General features: G+C 53.0%; 1 protein-coding gene across 3 annotated transcripts in view; it reads right to left on the bottom strand.

The window, feature by feature from the left end:
* Window positions 1-783: 783 nt before the first annotated feature.
* PCSK6 (proprotein convertase subtilisin/kexin type 6) overlaps window positions 784-19517 on the bottom strand; it is a 178549-nt gene continuing 159815 nt past the window's right edge. For all 3 annotated transcript variants that reach the window (XM_082736643.1, XM_082736644.1, XM_082736645.1), the window contains 6 exons: window positions 19163-19359; window positions 17564-17651; window positions 13974-14077; window positions 8814-8943; window positions 3600-3712; window positions 784-2191 (listed from right to left, as the gene is read on the bottom strand). In XM_082736643.1, coding sequence (XP_082592769.1) covers window positions 2094-2191; window positions 3600-3712; window positions 8814-8943; window positions 13974-14077; window positions 17564-17651; window positions 19163-19359 — 730 coding nt within the window. In that variant the 3' untranslated portion in view covers window positions 784-2093. The remainder of the gene's footprint in view (window positions 2192-3599; window positions 3713-8813; window positions 8944-13973; window positions 14078-17563; window positions 17652-19162; window positions 19360-19517) is intronic.

Raw genomic sequence — 19517 nt, 5'->3', positions numbered from 1 at the left:
GGTCACAGTTAATGCGTTCCAGGGGTCCCAAGGCCTAGCAGCACCATTCCTGAAACTCTGAGTCAACCCTGGATTTTTTTTAAAATTATTATTTAATAGAGAGAGAGCACAAGCAGGGGGAATGGGAGAGGGAGAAGCAAGCTCCCTGCTGAGCAGGGAGCCTGATGTGGGACTCAATCCCAGGACATTGGGATCATGACCTGAGCTGAAGGCAGATGCTTAACCGACTGAGCCGTCCAGGTGTCCCCAACCCTGGATCCCTAAAACAGGGCCCCTCACCCACTTTTGTTTTTCCATAAGTCAGTTCTAGTTGGTGTATTCCCTTTATGTGTAGCCATAAAGGCTGCAAATAGACACCAAAAATTTGTGGGATTCCCAGTAAGTACAAGCTTCTGAGCTCAAAGGGAGGCCATGGTAAAAATCCCATGTAGCACAAAACCCGCAGGTACAGGGATTTCGGTCACTGTGCAAAAGACAAGCTGTGACCTAATTAAGTCCCACTTGACAGCTATAGATGAAGAAGCACATGGTCCAGGCTGCGGAGGGCTCCCCCTTGACAGGCGGTGGGCATGGCTAAGTTCAGCCCCTAGAACCCAACCAGGGTTCTGTGGCCGGAAGAAGGTCATTTACCAAAGGACACCCTGGGCCTGGAATTTGCTCAAGCTGGAAGACTTTCTCCTTAGTGACATCAAAGAGGTCCCAGACCATAAATAAAGCAGTTTCACAAATCAGTCAACCCCCACGTTTCATTCTTGTGCTTGGAAAGAAATACGGACTTCGTGGTCATGGGATGTTAACTCTTTTATTAATTTAAGGTTAACACTGTATTTGCTTTGTGGATTTCTCTTTTGAAGTTGTGGATTCAATAAACAACAGCTGGGTTCCCCCAGCTCCTAGGGGACAAGGCAAATGCATTACAGTCCAAGAGGGGAGCAGGACCAAATGGAGAACGAGCTTGAAAAAATTTAAGGCAAATGTCACTCCCATATTAAAGGGAATTGATCAAGCAGATATGCATTTCAATGAAAATATATGAAATATTTGTCAAAATAATTAACTCGGTAAAAATTAGAACATGTAGCTTATAAAATGCCTACACAGGTTTGGCAGAAATAAATCCAACCGTGTCATTAGGCTCATAGTACACACAGACACAGGAGCGACCGCCTTCAGAACAAGTCTCCCGGCAAGCAGAGGCCAAGTGTATTTCAAAAAAGCAATTCCACGAAATGGGCAGTGATAAGATTAACAACTCATGGGCTGGGTTTCCATTTTGGTAAGAGGAATTGCGTGAGTCACTGGGGCTCCTTGTGGCTGGCCCCCAGGATGCCTCCCGGGAACCGTCCTCAGGAGGCTCTGCGTCAGGGAGAGGTGATCACTCGGAGTACGAGGCTCCTGGAGACATGACAGGACGTGGTGACGAGGGGCACTCGGCTCACCTATAGGACAGTGGGGTGGAGAGAGGAAGGGTCTTCCCATCCAGATTTGGAATAGGACATTCGCGGCAGTTCCAGAAGTAGCTGACTATGGAGAAACAGATGCTCCATCCCCAGTGGTCATGTATTTCACGGCCCGTGTCTATTCTATTTACAGTCTGACCGGACTGTCCCCAGACAGCTTTGTGGCAGGTGGGGGAGCAGGCACGTGCTCGGCTGGGCACCCCGCACAGGGAGACGGGCCCAGGGCCTGGCAGGCGAGATTCACTGAAGCTGCAGGGAGCACGGGGAGAAGAGTGATGGGTGAAGCCAAGCATCTTGCCTTTCTGCTTTGGTCTTGAAGTTTCAGTAAACTTATGGTCCCAGAAGCCGCTCCAAAGCTGGAGCTGTGGGTTTCCAGAATTCCTGCTGTTCCCGCTTGGGGTTTGCCAGAAGAACGGAGCCAGCAAGCAGAGTTGGAGAGGCACACCTCCTGGAGGCCCACCGCCCATGGGGGCTGGGTGCTCAGAGATGCTGCAGAAGGACCTTGCTCCTAGGGAGATAAAGCTGTTGGACGCGGGGCACCCCTGCAACAGGCCTGGGCTGACAGTGTGGAGAAAAGGCGGATGGACGGATGGACAAGAGAGGCCCCGCCCTCTGCGGTCGGCTGGGGTGCCCCTACCCAGCCAAGAGGCACGTGCGGCAGCAGAACTGAATGAACAGCTTCCGTTCGCAGAGCCGGTTGGACTTCACCATCTCACAGAACGTCTCATCGGCTGGGGTCCCACCAGGAAAGAGAAAGGGGGGACATGTCAGACTTCGGGGCCTGTTAAAATGGTTCCAACCATCCCCTTTCCCTGGCTCCATGATGGGCTGGGAGGGGACGGGGGTCACAGAGGAAGTGGAGGCAGCAGCCAGAGTGGTCCTCGCTGTCCTCCCGTGACATGTGTAGCCTGAATATGGCAGAGGGGGCACCTAGCTCACAGGGGTTCATGCGGGTATAGACAAATGGGGGGCTCGAGATTGCAAGGAAGGTGGATAGGGCTGCACCAGCTGGGCCTCAGGGTTCCTGTGCCTCTGTCTTTCCAGATTAAGTGCAGTGGTGGGAAATTTAGTAGGAAGACTCTGGGGGTGGGATGGGGGTGGGGTAGGAGGACAGGCCTGGAAGGGACAGGCAGGGAAGCTCTCCCGTGTCCTGGGAGCACTCCAAACCAAATGAGATAGGAAGGAGAGAGCTGTCAAGGCTAATGGAAAGGAGAAGGGGAAGAGGGAGGGAAGCCAGCCCATTCCAGCTGGCTGCTCACTTTTGGAGTTGCCTGGTCACTGACAGGACCTGGAAGACCCTCCTGTGACCACCTCACTTTCTCGGGTTGGAACTATAACCTGAATGGGTATCATCCTAAAGAGGGAGCTTCCTAGCCTTTGAAAGCCTACAATTCTGCAAACCAAAGAAATGACCAAACACCAAGGCAAGGAGGCCACATTGAGATCTGCAGGACATTCTGGGTCTGTGCTCAGCCAGGGCGGGGCCAGGGATGGCTCCATGGGACCGCTAGGTTCCTCTCTTGTAAGCCAGTTCATAGCGCCCAGAGCTGGCCCTCACTGTTTCTCCCGGTGACCAGCTGAGCATGGAATCTTCTCTGCCACACCACGTCTCCAGGCCAGAGTCCTCTGCCTGGAATCCCCAAACTGGACTCCGGGCTCCCCCAGAGTTTATGTCTTCATGGTCCTCCCTGGTCTCCAGGGGACCTCGAGAACCAGGGATCTCCCACAGCTCAGACGCAGGGCTTCCCTGTGGGATGTGCAGCCTCGACACTGGGCTCTGAGGCTGAGACCCTCTGGGCCCCCTGGCTTGGAGCCCCGAGATCAGGCCTCTCCTAAGAGAACTCACCACACTCAGGCCACCGGGGCTCACCACACGAGAGTGGGAACGGTACAAGCACAAAATCAGTTTTAAGAGTCACCCAACAAACAGAGCAGCAGTAGCCTGTGGCCAGGATGCCTCATTGATCAATGACAGAGGCGTAAAGGGATGGGAGAATGAGAGGGGTCCCTGATGGTCACCCAAAGGGATGGCCCGCCCACCCTTCAGAAGGGCTGCTGTGCCTGCATCTCCTTTTCCTTTCTCTTTTGGCCACAAGCCATGAGCTGGGCTCCCCCAAGGGCAGCCCCGTGGGTGCTCACCGTTGCTGCATGTGTGGTTGGTGATGCACGTGCTGCCCAGCAGTGTGAAGCCTGTCTTACACCTGCTGCAGTTCCTGCTGGAGCCTTCGCAGCTCAGGCAGCTCTCATCACACCTGCAGGAGGAAACAGGTTCATTCTGCTGCGCGGGAAGGGACCCGGGCGCTGCACGCACCCCTCCCGGAGCCCCCCTACCCTCTTGCCTGCCCTGCAACTGTGACGGCCTGAAACCCCAGACAAGCGTCTGCACATTCCTCCACCCACCTGATTGCACTATCGCCCTGAGGACGGGTGAAGACGGTCATGGCCAGTGGGCAGAAGCCTGCCCGGGGCTGATGGGCCCAGGCCCCAGTGGCTCACGGATTCCCTGTGGCTCACCTGGACACTTTCTTGGACACTGTGGCACTTGCCCCACAGCTGGCTCCTCAAGCAACATTAGCACACGCACCCCTGGGAGCTGCCCAGCTCTGAGCTATAGTGTTGGCACTCCAGCACGGGGATGTGGCAAACCCAATCCCAGAGCAGGCCTGGGGGACTGCTGCAGACCAGGAGGCTGAGCAGTCTTCACGGCGGGTGGGCAGGGTGTGGGTCTTGCAGTTCTTGCCCGAGATGGGACCCGGGGTTCTTTCTACTGCAGAGTACCGTGACCCCGTGAGCGGGGTGGCACACAGTAGCTCGCAGGCCATATCCAGCAGTTGTACTGGAACAGTCATTTGCTCATCTATAGATCACTGTGGCTGCTTCTGCGGGGTTAGAACTGAATAGCTGGGAAGGAGAGACCACAGGGCCTGTCAAGCCCGAACTACCCACCACCAGGCCCTCTAAAAGAAGGAGAAAAAGCTCGCCATCCCCGCCCCAGGGCCACACCCACTGCCTTTTCTGAGTCCAGCTCCTGGTGCCCGGGTCTCACCAGGCTCCAGTCGCCCTCCTCAGCGGATTCCCACCGCAAGTGGAACCGCTCCGGAGGCGGAGCTTAGGCAGGGTGGGCGGGGCATGCGGCGTTCAGGCGGAGTGGGCGGGGCATGTGGAGCGGGAGCCCAGCTCCGAGGACTCTGGCCTCTGCCCAGTGTGGGCAGTTCTTTGCTGAGGACTCATGCCACCTGCCCCGTCAACAGCTAGACGCCATCAACAACCTGGGGGCGGTTGATGGCCTCTCCCCGAAGCGGCCTTCCGCTGGACAACCAGGGGTGTAGGGCGGGGCCTGCTGCGTGGGACCCTGTTTCTATGCACTTGGGGAAGCCGCTAGGGTCTGGCCCCGGTCGTGCGCCCTTGGGGGTGGCTCAGCCACACACCCCGACACCACAGCCCAAGGGATGACTTCCCCCGGGGATCCCTGCTTCTTTTAGTTCTGGTCCTAAGGGCCCCCAACCAGCCCCTTAGGACCAGAACTAGGGCCTCTCCTCACTGCTCAGCGAGAGGTCAGTGGTCTCAAAGGCTTGGGGTCAGCACTCTGAGGCAGTGGCTGAGGGCTGCTTCAACGGAACAGTGAGTGGGGCAGGCTAAGGTAGAGAACCACCTGCCAGCCCCCAGTGGGAATGCAGGTACATCCCTCTTCTAGGACTGTGTAACAGACTCGGACAAACCCAGCAGCTTAACACAACACCATTCAGCACCTCCCAGTCCTGGGGGCAGAGAATCCTGGGCAGGTTCTGAGCAGCTCCCTGCTTGGGGTCTCACAAGGCCCCCAGGTCAAGGAGTGGGCTAGACTGGGCTTGGCTGTAGAGGCCACGGATTCCCTGTGGCTCACCTGGACACTTTCTTGGACACTGTGGCACCTGCCCCACAGCTGGCTCCTCAAGCAACATTAGCACACGCACCCCTGCCCCAGCTCAGGGGAAGAATCCAGCATCATGCTGTTCCCAGGGAAGGATGATGTCCCTCCAGGGACCCCTCAATGTCCCCCTCAACCAACGGCCTTGGGGGCGCCTGGGTGGCTCAGTGGGTTAAGCCTCTGCCTTTGGCTCAGGTCATGATCTCAGGGTCCTGGGATTGAGCCCCACATTTGGCTCTCTGCTCAGTGGGGAGCCTGCTCCCTGCCCCCACGCCTGCCTCTCTGCCTACTTGTGATTTCTCTCTCTGTCAAAATAAATAAATAAATAAGGTCTTAAAAAACCAAAACCAAAACCAAAACCAAAGGCCTTGAGGCCCCTGCTTCTCTGAAAGACCCTCTTGGCCTCCTTTCTGCCCCACAGGCAGTCCTCTTAGGCAGGGTAACTTCCAAGCGCCTCTGATTCTGTCACTTTCTATGGTACCTACTTCCCCCATAGACACCACGGCAACTTTGTCTTGTGAGACTCCGGAAGTGGGCCTGCGCACTGTAGCCCTCTTCCCTTCCTCCCCGCAACAATGCAGGGGCCACGTCCTCTTCTCTCCTTTCGCCTTTAGGCTGTACCCAGTGAGCGTCAGACATCGAGTCTTGTCGCGCTTCAGTCTGAGCACAGAACAAAGCAGAAGGCAGGCATGGTCTCTGCCCCGCTGGTCACCCAGGAGGGGTGGAGGGAGCAGAGGACAGTGGGGAGGCCTGGGGGCATGATAGGCCAGCTACCCCTCAGGCAGGCACCCCAGCGAATTGCTGTCTTTGGAGAGGTCCTTGCTTGCACTTCTGGGTCCTCTTACTACGCCTTGGGGGTGTCCAGCCCCTCCTCTGAGATCATCATGGACTGTTCTCCACTTTGTGCCTCGCTTCGTGGGTCTTCTTGGCCTCTTGGCTGCCAAGCCAGCAGGCCTGAGTCCTGGCCTGGCTTTCCCACAGAGTAGCCAGGGCCCACCAGCCGGGGGTAGGCCCGGTACCTCGCAGCACCCTGGGGCCTGCAGGAGGCCAAATCCTAAAAGTTGCTGGCGCCTGAGTGGGGAGATGCCCTGCATCACCCAGCAGACCAAGACTGCTCTTCCTTCAGGAGGAATCCAAGCAGAAGGGGTGTTTGGAGCCATGGCACTCTGAAGACGGACGATTCCTGAAAGGCCGGCATTTCACCCCCTCAGCACCTTGTGTGGGGCTTCCCCTGGGGGTGTATATCCAAGATCTGCTGTATGAGCCCCAACACTGGTCTCTCTTCTGGGGCTGAAAGCTTTCCCTCCTGTGGAGGTGAGCACCCAGATGCTGCTGTCTTCTGATGTCAAGGAGGGGCTCAGGGTGGGGGGGCTCCCTAATTCTTGCCTCCTGGGCTGGGGAGGCCATAGTTTCTGGGTGCCCCGTGGGATGTGGGTGGCCACGGTCATGGGGATGCCCAGCATCCTGTGGGATCCTGGGCGTCTGACAAATGGAAGTGATTATCATTGTTTAATTCCACATTCTCCCTGGGCTGCCATACTTAGTGTAATTATCGTTGAACCAGCGGGCTGGTTAAAATGAAAGGTTTACTTCAGACACCCATGCTGAGGATGCTACGCAGGACTCAGCAAGGATGGGTGAAGGTGGCAAGATTCCTATTTCAAACCAGCTCAAATGAGCGGGCTGACCCCTATCTAGATACATAACCCCTCGGGAACTACTACTGCGAGTCCAAAAAGCACAAGGACTTTGTAGTCTCTCATTGGGTGACTGTAGGTTCTTTTGTTTATTTGCTTTTTTTTTGTTTTGTTTTTGGTTTTTTAAAAATATTTTATTTACTTATTTGACAGAGAGAGAGAAAGCACAAGCAGGGGGAGCAGCATGCAGAGGCAGAAGGAGAAGCAGACTTCCTGCCTAGCAGAGAAGACAATTCAGGGCTCAATCCCAGGATCCCAGGACCCTGACCTGATCCAAAGGCAGGTGCTTAACTGACTGAGCTACCCAGGTGCCCTGCTTGTTTTTATTTTAAGAAAATACATTAGAACCCAGAGCAGTTCTCAAACACAGCCCGGGGAGCCAATTCCATTGTGGGTTCCCAGCTGTGAGCTGAAAGACAGGGCAAGGTCTCCTCAGACAAGCTGTACTATGTGTCTCCAGGGCTCCCTAGTTTTGAGTTTATTTCAGAAGGAAAGCCCCTCCCCCACCCCCACCATCATTATCATCAAGGCCACCTTGCAACATCTCATTATTGCTCTCACCCTGAACAAGACAGGCTGCCCTGACTGTCTGGGGATCTAGGTTATAAAGTCCTGAGGAAAAGGCAATAACTATTCAGCAAGACAAGAGGACACCCAAGAAATGGCTTCTTCTTCCACTGCTCATGTCCATTGAGAAAGGTAAGGAACACTACAGGGCTAGAAGCCATCAAACAAGAACGGTGCACTACACAGACACACGTGAAAAGGAGAGGGAGTTACAATCTACATTCACTGACTGCGTAGGGGATGGCTTTAGAATGAGGACATGGTCTAGACCTAAATTTTCTCTATCTAATGTAAAATGAAAAAAAAAAATCCACAAATGAAGCCCAACCCATGGTTTCCTTAATTACCACCAGTGTGAATGCATCTGGGGCTGTAGCACAGGAGGAGCTCCCGTGGGGGTTGCCAAGGCGGCATGAGTATCGGCAGACAGGCACCTTGTTACTCTGCCTCGTGCCCTGACCCAGCAACAGAGCTCCAGGCACTCAAAATTCATTAAATGAACAAAGGAATGAAAGCCACCAATAAACTTGTGACCTTAGCAATCACCAACTACAGGGGTCCCTCCACTCTAAATGGGTTCCGGTACCCCCGCCGTACCTACAGCTCCCTCTGCAGTGATGTGATGTGGCACCCTCCCCCAGCCCCAGGGAAGCTCCCTTTGCTGGCACAGGGAACCACCATTCCCCGGCAATCTTTTTTTTTATGTTTATTCTTTTAAAGATTTATTTATTTATTTTTAAAGATTTATTTATTTCTTTGTCAGAGACTGAAAGAGAGAGCACACAAGCAGGGGGAGAGGCAGGCAGAGGCAGAGAGAGAAGCAGGTCCCTGCTGAGCAGGAGCCTGATGTGGAACTCGTTCCCAGGACTCTGGGATCATGACCTGAGCCAAAGGCAGATGCCTAACTGACTGAGCCACCCAGGAGCCCCTACATTTATTTATTTATTTGAGAGAAGAGAAAGGGCAGGGGGAGGGGCAAAGGGAGAGGGAGAGAGAGACTCTTAAGCAGACTTTTTGCTGAGTGTGGAGCCCAATGGGGGTGCTTGATCTCACAAACTTGAGATCATGACCTGAGTCAAAATCTAGAGTGGGGTGCTTAAGCAACTGAGCCACCCAGGAGCCCCACTCATTCCCCAGCAATCCTGGTCTGAGCCAGGAAGACCATCTGAAAGGACTGCGTACCTTCGGCACACTTTATGGGGCAAGCCCAGCATCTCCTCTGGGTAGAAGCCTTCGCCACAGGCTGGCACACATTTCCAGTCTTGGAAGTGGAAGTTTGCCGCACAGTGAATACATTCTTCTCTGCTGGGCCCTGGTAGGGGTACGGGACAGAAGCAGATGTCAGGGACGGCCTGCCCATGACCATGTTCCGGGCCTAGCACGGTGCCCTGGGGACCTGGGGAATGGTCCAGATGGCCCACGTCCACCACCGCAGCTAGGGTTCCCAGCTGCTCACTTTCTGCCTGCCCCAGGCCATCCTCGCCCACATCCCCATTTCACAGGGAGGGACGTGGAGGCATGAGCTAGCTCAGCATAATTCCCACCGTCTGGGCCATATCTGATGGCCCTGACTCCAAACGTTTCCTTGCCAAGAGCCCTTGGTCTTGCTTCTTTTTGCTGGTGGCAGCCCTGTATAATTTGGAGCACTTAAAGTGTGTCTGTACCAAACAGAGACCTACTGCAAGCGTGGAATCCATATGCTGGATTCCAAATGCTTCGCATAACAACGGCATGAAAAAGTGCTGATTTTTTATGTTCATTATTTGTTGAAATGATAATATCTTAGGGACACTGGGTTAAATAAGATACGCTATTAGCCTTACTTCTGCCTGTTTTTCTAGAAAATGTAACACCATATCAGTGGCTCACATTGGTGGCTCGCCTATTTCTCTGGGATGGATGACCGTGTGGAAGTGGGAAAAGTGAAGGAAGAGATTTTGGTGGGATGGTGTAGACAGGCAGTCGGTGTGGACAACCAGGCCATTTTTGACCACAGAGAGCAAACAACTAAGGGCTTACAGAGTAGGGAGTGGCAACCCCAAGAGACCAAAGCTCAGAAGGATGGACCAAGAGTCCAGAGGGAGAACCTGCAGCTCAACCCGAGCAGACTCATCAGCCTGTGGCAGATGTTGGTCCAGAATGAAGAAATTGCTATCTGTCTATCCGTCAGTCACTCATTTAACAACCAGTAAGCTCTGGAGTCTACTCTGTGCCAAATGTCGCTGAGGAGCCCCTGATGGGGTGTCAGAGGCAGTGAGGTGGTCCCTGGCTGATAGCTTAGGGGGTTGAACATGGGGAGGAAGTAATCTTAGATGCTTCTGGTGATCATAGTCCCTTGTTAAACTTCCTCCTCTAATTCCACTGTGTTCTTTGGTCAAGGCCTGGCAGCTAAGGCAGTGACCTCTGGCTCTCTTCCTGGAGCTGTTCCTGGACTTAGAAGGGCCCTCTTGGCTGTGTCAAGAGAAGACCCCCATAGAGACAGGGGTCTGCTGCATGGTCCCACTGGCCCCAAGTTTCAGTGCTCTGGCAGCTGGTTTCATCGCTTAGAACCACAGCTTTCCGCCTGGAAGGGAATTCTGAGCTCATCCAGCATTGAGAGCGGGATGCAGAAGCAGGAGCCTTTGGTGGGGGAGGGGGGGTTCCATAATGAACACCACCCACCCACCCACAGTGTCCACATGGGATATCCTCCTTCCTTCACCACAATGCCCTGCAGACGTGTAGGGTTTCTGTCCAGTTACATTATGTCATTCTAGATGGAAGACTGTACTCTGCCTCCGCACCCCCGCCATCACTTATCTTTAGGGAGCATCTGGCATTGGCCATTTGGCCCTTGGAAGCCCAGCGCCTCAGGAGATGCGCGGTCCCTATGGCTGTCCCTGCTGGGGCCTCCCCCGCTGAACACTGTTACCCACATTCTCTTATCTTAGTCATTAGGCTCCTTGATGCCTAAGGAGCTTCTGTGGTGGGAGAGAACACTCGTTTGTGTTTGTGTAGTTGTCCTTGACCAACAGGGTTTGGGGCACCAACCCCCCGTGATGTCAGAAATCTGCATATAACTTTGGATTCCCCCAAAACTTAACTACTAAGTGCCTACTATTGGCCAGAAGCCTTTCTGATAACATAAACAATTACCACATATTGTGTACATTATACATATTATATACCGCATTCTTAGAATAAATTTAGCTACACAAGGAAAATGTTACTAAGAAAATCATAAGGAGGGGCGCCTGGGTGGCTCAGTGGGTTAAGCCTCTGCCTTCAGCTCTTCAGCTTAGGTCGTGATCTCAGGGTCCTGGAATCAAGCCCCACATCGGGCTCTCTGCTCAGCGGGGAGCCTGCTTCCCCCTCTCTCTCTCTCTGTCTGCCTCTCTGCCTAGTTGTGATATCTCTCTGTCAAATAAATAAATAAAATCCTTTTAAAAAAAAGGAAGAAAAAATATATTTACTCTACTGTATGTATTGAAAAAAAAAATCAGTGTCTACGTGGACCCATGCAGGTCAAACCCACATTGTTCAAGGGTCAATTGTATTTATTTATTTATTTTTAAAGATTTATTTATTTGAGAGAGAGAGAGAGCCTGAAAGGGGAGAAGGTCAGAAGGAGAAGGAGACTCCCCATGGAGCTGGGAGCCTGACACGGGACTCGATCCCGGGACTCTGGGATCGTGACCTGAGCCGAAGGCAGTCGCCCAACCAACTGAGCCACCCAGGTGCCCCACAGGTCAATTGTATTTAGATAAAAGTTCAATTTACTAAACTTCAAAGGGAATGAAGCACACTCAGAGGGGGAAGAGGAAGTAGTTCTGGCGATGGATGGTGGAGAGGAACGACGTGAATGTACTTAATATCATGGAAGCATACACTTAAAAACAGTTCAGATGGCAAACTTGATAAGGATAGTTTGCCGCAATGATAAAAAAGCTGATTAAACACCAATTTTCAGGACTGACCATTTTCACAATTACCACAATCTATGAACTTTAGAACCCAAAGTCTCTTAAGGATTCTATGCAGTCACAAGTCTCTGCAGGTTTCAGACACTTGAAAAGCACCCCCAGATCCTCACCCTAAGATGGGGTTTGCTTACTCGGGACCCAATATATCATTTGTTCGGTCTACTACAAAGTGAACATGTGGGGTCCTTGTTCCAAACGCAGGTAAAATGTGCCATTAAGGGTATAACATATAACATGCTTTCCTTGCTTCTGCGATCTCTCTCTCCAGCTGTCATGGAGCTGGGATCTACTATTTCATGTCCTTCTCACTTAGGCTTGAGGAAGGGATGCCCATGAGTGGCGGCCGACCCTCACACGGACCTGAGGCACCACCGCTCAACTTGTCATGCATATGCTTTACCAGCTGCGCAGTCCTGACCAATGGGCCATGTCCCAACTGGGAACAAGCTGAGCCAGGCACCTCCCTGTCCCTTGGGTCCTCTACAGCAACCCACAGCTGGCAGGCAACCCTAAGGAGTCACATCCTCTGTACCAGGACTCTCAGTATTTGCACCAGGAATATGCAAGAGGCTTGTTCAAATGCCCTGGGGCACTGCCAGCCCCGGGTGGAGACAGATGCCACCATGTCCCACCCTGCACTTGTCCCTGACCACAACCCTCCCCATGATCATGCTTAGGCCTCTGTATCAGGGATGGGCAGCAGCGATCACTGAGTTGGGGCAGGGAGGGGAAGGCTAGGTGGGCCAGGGGCCTCCAGGAGGAGGGGAGCTGACAGCTGAGAACAGCAACTTCCAGACACAGACTCACATTTGACAGGGAGCAAAGAAACCTCTAGACCACTCAGAGTAGAGAAGCAGGTCCTCTTCCGAGCAGCTGCCAGGGATTGGATGCATGCATCTTAGGAGCTTAGAAAGAAGCCAGGCAGGCAGGCACATGCAGGTAGAGAGACACCCCCCTCCCACCACCAGACAGCCTTAGCCCTGCACGCCATTGAATTCAATGCCTGAAGGGACAGAGAAGTCATCCTGATGAGATGAGAGAGACTATGAGCATCTCTACAAAGCTGTTTGCCAACAGGCAGTCTGGGGACGCGGAGAAAGAAAAGTTAATCCAATTATTGAAATCAAAAGCGGTGTAAAGGCACATTTCTGAATTTTATGGATTACGGGTGACTATGAAATTTCAATAAGTGACATCGGCAATGCTCCTTAATCAACCTGGACTAAACGAGGAGACAAAGAAAACAAAGAATAAACATGAAAGCAAAAAAATAAGAGAGCAAATGGGTAGGAAAAAAAGCTGAACTGCGGGGGTCAGGTGGGGGGTGGAGGATACTTCCACATGCCGAGCTCCCGCTGCTGTGGGGTTGTCCCCGGAGGACACATCCCCTGTAGGCTTTGGGGTGCTGGCCTTGATCATAGCCCAGCTTCTTGTGGCATGTCCACACCTGGAGAGCACAGCTGATGCCCACACAGAGCTCCCGTGGCTGCTGGGGGGTGCGGTGCGGGATGGGAAGTGGGGGCTGTGCCGCTCCTGCTCAGGGCTGGGTTGGGAGGAGAAGACTTAACCTGAAGTGTATCCGAGCCCACAAACTCATAATGCACTTCAACATCTAGTGCAAATAACTCTGCAACAGAAAACCCCATAAAACGAACCCATTCTCGGCTTTTCTGCATAAAAACAGTGCCTGGGAGACATCTGTGCTATCATCTTTGTGGGGAATTATAATACACATAAAGTTGTTTATAGAAGCCTTTTCCTCTTTGAATAAAATGTTCAAAATAAGAGAAGCTAGGTACCAGGAAGGCAGGCTGTGTTTTGAGAAGGCTTCCTTCACTTTCTGCCCCCTCTTCTCTGAAGCTAAATTTATAGCCTTGCCTTTCTGAGGGGAGGCCCGGGCCCCAGGCAAAGAGCAGTTCCTGAGGACTTAGCATCCCTCCCCGGTCCCCAGAGCATGCACAGCCTGGCTGGGCTTCTCATGCCGGGAGATCCAGGCTGGCTCACTCAAACTGAGGTCTAACAGGTTTTCTTTATTTTGAATTTTTAAAATAGCAAAGGAAAGGAACAGAACATCAAATTTCCCATAGTAACCATTTCTAAGGGTATGGTTCAGTGGCATGAAATACCGTCCCCACCATCCATCTCCAGAACTCTTTCAACTCCTCCAACTGAAACTCTGTACCCATTAAATACTAATTTCCCCCTCTTCTCCCAACCCCATCCTCTGCAAGGGCCCCTGTGATTGAATGTTGCAATACCCAGTGAAGCCCAGGGAGTCTTAGGGTTTTCCTAGCTTCAAGACAGTTCACCCAGAGTCAGTGACCCATGCTCCAACCATCTGGCATAGCAAAATCGAGGCCCCTGCAGGCCGTGAACTCACCCACACAGGTCTGGCAGGTGTGATGGCATTCCCCACATCTGATTAGCTCAGAATCAAAGTAGGTGCCCGGTTCACAGTCTGGAATGCAGCTGCCCCGTGCAAAGCTGTTGAAAGAAAAAAAAAAAAAAAAGGTGTGTTTTCATATCCCTCCCGAAATTTTTTTAAGATTTTATTTCTTTATTTGACAGATAGAGAGATCACAGGTAGGCAGAGGCAGGCAGGCAGAGAGAAAGGGAGAAGCAGGCTTCCGGCTGAGCAGGGAGCCCAATGTGATGCGGAGCTGGAGTCCAGGACCCTGAGATCATGACCTGGGCCAAAGGCAGCTGCTTAACCATCTGAGCCACCCAGGCTCCCCCCCCTTCCAAAATTCTAATGAAATTACAATCTCTCAATCACCTTTCATGAGAGGAAAGGAAAGTTGCTAAAGCATGGATCTTTGTGCCGCTTGAGGTTCCAAGCTAATGAAAGCAGGGAAAGAGTGGTCCGAAGCCAGCCGGAGGTCCCCCAGGAAGGGATGCCCCAGACCTGCCCCGCCCCCCCCGCCGGAAGCCCCGGGCTCCTTCCCCAAATCCCTGGGGCTGAGTCCCTGGGCTCTCTCTTGGTCTGTGATGGCTCATGAACCAAACTGGAAGCCAAATCTGGAGAGGAGAAAATGAGCTTGTGTGGGTCCCCCCTGGTGGCGAGCTGACTCAGTCTGGCCGGTCCCAGCCCACCGTGGCAAAGTGTGAGTGCTGATGATGTGTACCTTTGGGTGGTGGTGGCCAGATGGGTTTTGAGAGCCCGACCTACGCCTGCCTCTGCCTTGCTTGAAACCTTCGGTGCCTCGTGAGGATCTGGACATAAAATCCACTCCTGGGACTGGACAGGCCCCACCTGATACGGTTCCTGCCTCTCTGTCTCACCTCGTCATGCAGCCAAGTGTGTGGATTCTGGAATCGTCTCTCGAGCTTGACTGCCCACTCTGGGACCCTGCCCTGGCCACTTCCTAGCTCTGCCACCACGACCCGGGGTAAGCCAGCATCGCCTGTCCCCTCACCTGTCTCTTCTCCTATGCACTGGGACAAGCTTGGCTTAAATTAGATGAACCAAGGCTCGCGAGACGGCTGTCTGGCACACGGTAGTGTGTCTGCTATGGGGATTTCCTCACTTCGCAAGATTCCACTGTGTTGGATGTGCACACTATAAGCTGTGTGCCACCAGGCACAGGGGACAAGGGCTCTGGCATGTTGGCGAGATTCAGAGAATCCTATGTTTCGTGGGGAGAAGCCAAGGGGTCCGGAAGCCTCCCTGCATCCACGGCGGGTGCCCACTCCGGGACTCCAGGGCGCCCGAGACTGGCAGTTAAATCAAGTGCTTAGTAACTGATGTCTCCCCTCGAAAGCTTCCTGCATTTATCCCTTAAAGAGATGGATGGCCGCGAATCAGCAGCTCGGCGGCTCTCACTGCTTTAACGTGACAGCGATGATTTGAAGCCACAGCTTAAAAGGATATTGGGCAATAAAAGGAAGCTTTCTGTGGATTATGGCTGACGATGTTTTCCGAGTTTGCGTGCCCCTCTGAATGCTTGTCACACCAGGAACCGCTGCTTCCATCCATGTGGTTCCTCCTTGGCAGGGACTTTCTGTCCATGAACCTATTCCTCACCTGAGCAGCTGACCTCCTCTTTCCCTGGGAGTCCTCCAGTGCTCCCAAGTCAGGAAGCAAGGTCTAAAGGAATTGGATCCACAGAGCCTCCCCCGCAGTCCCCAACTGCTGACACCTGCCTGGGTGTCAGCCCAGCCCAGCCCAGGAGGGAGATGATTAGCATAGCTCCCAGTTCCAGGCCCCCCAGCTGTGGCCACCAGCTCAACGCCACCGCTCCCTTTGGGGACCTCCTTCCTTGACCACTTCATCCTTCCACTGTTAATCCTGCCTCGTCCGCCTAACACGTTTACAGGACCACAGATATGATGTGTGACTCTGGGGGTCCTGCTTCCTTTTCCTCTCCCCAGAGTCCTGGGAGCTTAGGCCGTGGACCCTCTTCTCTCCCGATCTTCCTCTCCCTGATCTGGAAGAGTAAGGGCAGGCTAAGGGAAACCTCATGAAGGCAGCACTTCCTGGGCGAACTCCCCAGTGAGTAAAATGGGAGCAGTATTATCAATATCCTAGGGGCGTCTGGGTGGCTCAGTTAAGCATCTGCCTTGGGCTCAGGTCCTGATCTCAGGGTCTTGGGATGGTGAAGCCCACATCATGCCCCCCGCTGAGCGGGGAGCCTGCTTCTCCCTCTGCTCCTCCCACTGCTATGCTCTCTCTATCTCTCTCTCTCTCAAACAAATAAGTAAAATCTTAAAAAATATACTACCCACATCCTAGGTTGCCGTGAAGATTTAAATGAGGCATTATTGGTGACAGCACCTGGAACAAGGGCTTGTACAATTTCTCTTATCAGTTCCTACTCCAGAAACATTCAGCTCTACTGGGGAATCCCAGTCCTGGCAACACCCTCCTCTCCTGGGAGCTGCGAGGTCATAATCTGCATTTTAATGGGAGCTCCCGTGATTCCTGGGCCATACTGCAGGGGGGGGGGGGGAAGCACCGATCCCCCCTCCATGCTTCCCTTTCTTCCATAACGAGACCCTGGTTCTTCTAGTCCCTGGACTATGGGAGTGTTTTACAGCACAGTTTCCAACAGAATGTTTCCTAAGCTAGACAGTAACTGGGAGGAACAGGTAATGTATATTTGGTTGCATTCAATGCAATGTGGTTGCATTCAATGGGCTAAACAAACATTTCAATAGATTCCAATAAAAATCATTAACTCAGCAAAATGTTTTTACAGCAGATGTGTGCTGAGCTCGGTGGGAGAGGGAAAACCAGGAATCTAAAAAAGCATCCTCTGGAGGCAAGCTCCCAGAGCAGGAAGCAGATACCAGAGCTGGGAAAAAAAAGAGAAGAGAGAGAGAAAGAGAAAAGGCAGAGAATGGAGAGGAGGGAGGGTGGGCTTTGCAATGCCCCCCAAGCCCTTGCCCAGACTGGGAGAGAGGCATGGGAGTGGATACCCTTACTGGTATCTAAAGATGGGAGCTCCTCACCTTTCCAGCAGCCGGCCCACTTTATATGGTAGGGGTGCCCTCACCAGCTCCCCAAGTACTGCATAAAAGGTAGAGATTTTACCTTTCCCCTAACTTTTTATTTTATTATTTTATTTTATTTATTTTGTAAAGATTTCTATTTATTTATTTGGAGAGAGAGAGAGTGAGCACAAGGAGCCAGAGGGTCAGAGGCAGAGGGAGAAGCAGGCTTCCTGCTGAGCAGGGAGTCCCATGCGGGGCTCCCTCCCAGGACCCCGGGATGGTGACCTGAACCGGAAGGCAGATGCTTAACCGACAGAGCCACCCTGACGCCCCCTAACTTTCTGTTCTTAAACATCAGTCTCCAAGTGGAACTCTGGTTCCTACAGACTCAGAATCTTTACCCTCAAGGGTTTTGGGCCTCTGCTTTTATCTTTTAGGAAAAAGTTGCCCAAACTTGGTAAGCCAGTGACAGAAACAAACAACAAAAAAGCATACACACTCAGTTTCTGACACTCGGGTCTGAAGGGACGGGCTTACCTGAATCCTTCTTTACACACAGTACATTTTTCTGGTTCATCAACGCACTTTTTACAGCTTGGGTGGCATTTCAGGCAATTCTTCTGACCTGGAGAAAAAGAAGATGAGCAGAAGAGAAGAAGCAGAGACGTGAATCAATCCTGGACAAAGAAGACTCTGGCATTTCAAAGCAGGCTTGGTAGAACAGTGTGTCCCCTGTGTCAGCCCCCAGGAGCAGTGATGGAGTGATCAAACAGCCAGAGGCCATGTCCAGACCGCAGGCCCCCGTGTGGGATCACAGGTCTCTCTCCTCTCCCTTCTGGAGTAAATTAAGGCTCTTGCACGACCTCCAGGCTTTGGAGGAAAGTGGGGGGTGTGTGGAGGGGGTGGGGGGGTGTGTGCAAAATGACAGAGTTGGAGCCTAAAGAGGCCTCAGAGCTGCCCTCTGGTGCCTTCATAGGGGACCTTATCAAAAACTTGGTAGTTACAAAGACTAAGACATACATCTAGGACACCCAGCACACCTCCTGGGGAAATGCTGGGTCAAGGCAAACCCCAGGAGCCTCCGCCTGTTCTGATCTGGTCGTTTCTCCCAGCGCCTCATCATCGCCACCTGGCGTCTGGGCCTGGAAGCTCAGGGCTGCTTGCTACACGTCTGTGCCTCCTCCTGGGGCCCCAAGGGGGGCATTACACACATGCAGCAGGTGCTCAGGGAAGACACCGGGTCAACGAGGGTGGCTCATTCTTGCCTTGGGAGCAGGGTGGGGATGGAGGAAAACGGGTCTGGCTGGCAGCCCAGGGCAGGTGTTTGCAAAGGCTGTGAAATGCATCTTGCGAGAGAATAGCTTTTTCCTTTAAAGGGATTCTGGTTCTTGAATGGCTTTACGTCTATAAAGATTTCCTGGCTCCTTCTCCAGAGGAAGAACCGTCATGCCATCACAAACCGGGTCAATGATCCCTCCCACATAGCAAGGGCCTCTGTGGGAAGGTTTTGACCTACACAAATTGACAACGTCAAAACGGTAGCTTCTTTGAACTTGAGAACTATTCTCTGTCTGTTTAACCCAGACCTTGTCTTTTGCCTCTTCTGGGGTGACGTGCATTGGTGAAACCCTGGCATGGGAACATGGGAACCTGGGCCCCAGGGCCCCGCCCATCCACCCACCTTCCTGGGCCTGGTGGAATGGCAGGACACCTGGTTTCATGGTTCTGAGTTCAAGTCCCACTTGTGCCGTTACTAGTTGTGGGCCTGGTGGCTCCTCTCAGCTTTGTTCCCCCATCTGCAAGACCAGGAAAGCATCACCCCCTCTTAGGGGTGTGGCCACTGCCTGTAAGATGGGCTGCAAAGACTAACCCACCTCTTCTGAGCCCAATTAACGCTGGCCAGGAGGCTCCTCTTTGTTTTTAAAGGACTGAAAACCTTCTGCCCGAACTCGAATCCTGATTTCAACTCAGCAGCTCTTCCTAGCCAGGGCTTTTTCCCAATGTCAACTACCAGATCCATAAGCTGGTGCCAGATTCCCTGGGGAAATTCTCCCAGGAGAGGGGATCCCAGCCGAGGGTGGGGGGCTCAGCAGGGGAGGAGATTCATCATTCCTGTGCACACAGACATGCACTTACTTTCATCAGCATAAAATCCAGCAGGACAGAATGTCACACAGGTGTTCATCTCCTGATGGTGATAGAACCCGCGGCGGCAGGACAGGCACTGGGTTGGGCTCCTGCCGGAACAGGTCTCACACCCCTTGTAGCACCGGCGACAGCGTCTTGCTGTTGTGTCCCCAAAGTAGCCCAGAGGGCACACGCTCACGCACTTCCTGTGGGAACAGAAGCCACAGAGGACATTTCCCACCTGACCACACCACCGCCCTGCAAGTCTGCGGCCTGCTGGGTCCTGCTAAGGCAGAGCACCTAGCTGGAGAGGAAATTCTAGCTGTTCCTCCATCCCCCAAGTCAGCAAAACTCGGAGGGAAAC

Source organism: Mustela nivalis (genome assembly GCF_964662115.1).
Source record: "Mustela nivalis genome assembly, chromosome: 6".
Lineage (NCBI taxonomy): Eukaryota > Metazoa > Chordata > Mammalia > Carnivora > Mustelidae > Mustela > Mustela nivalis.
Note: the sequence above shows the minus strand (reverse complement) of the source record. Positions and strands in the feature narration are given on the sequence as shown.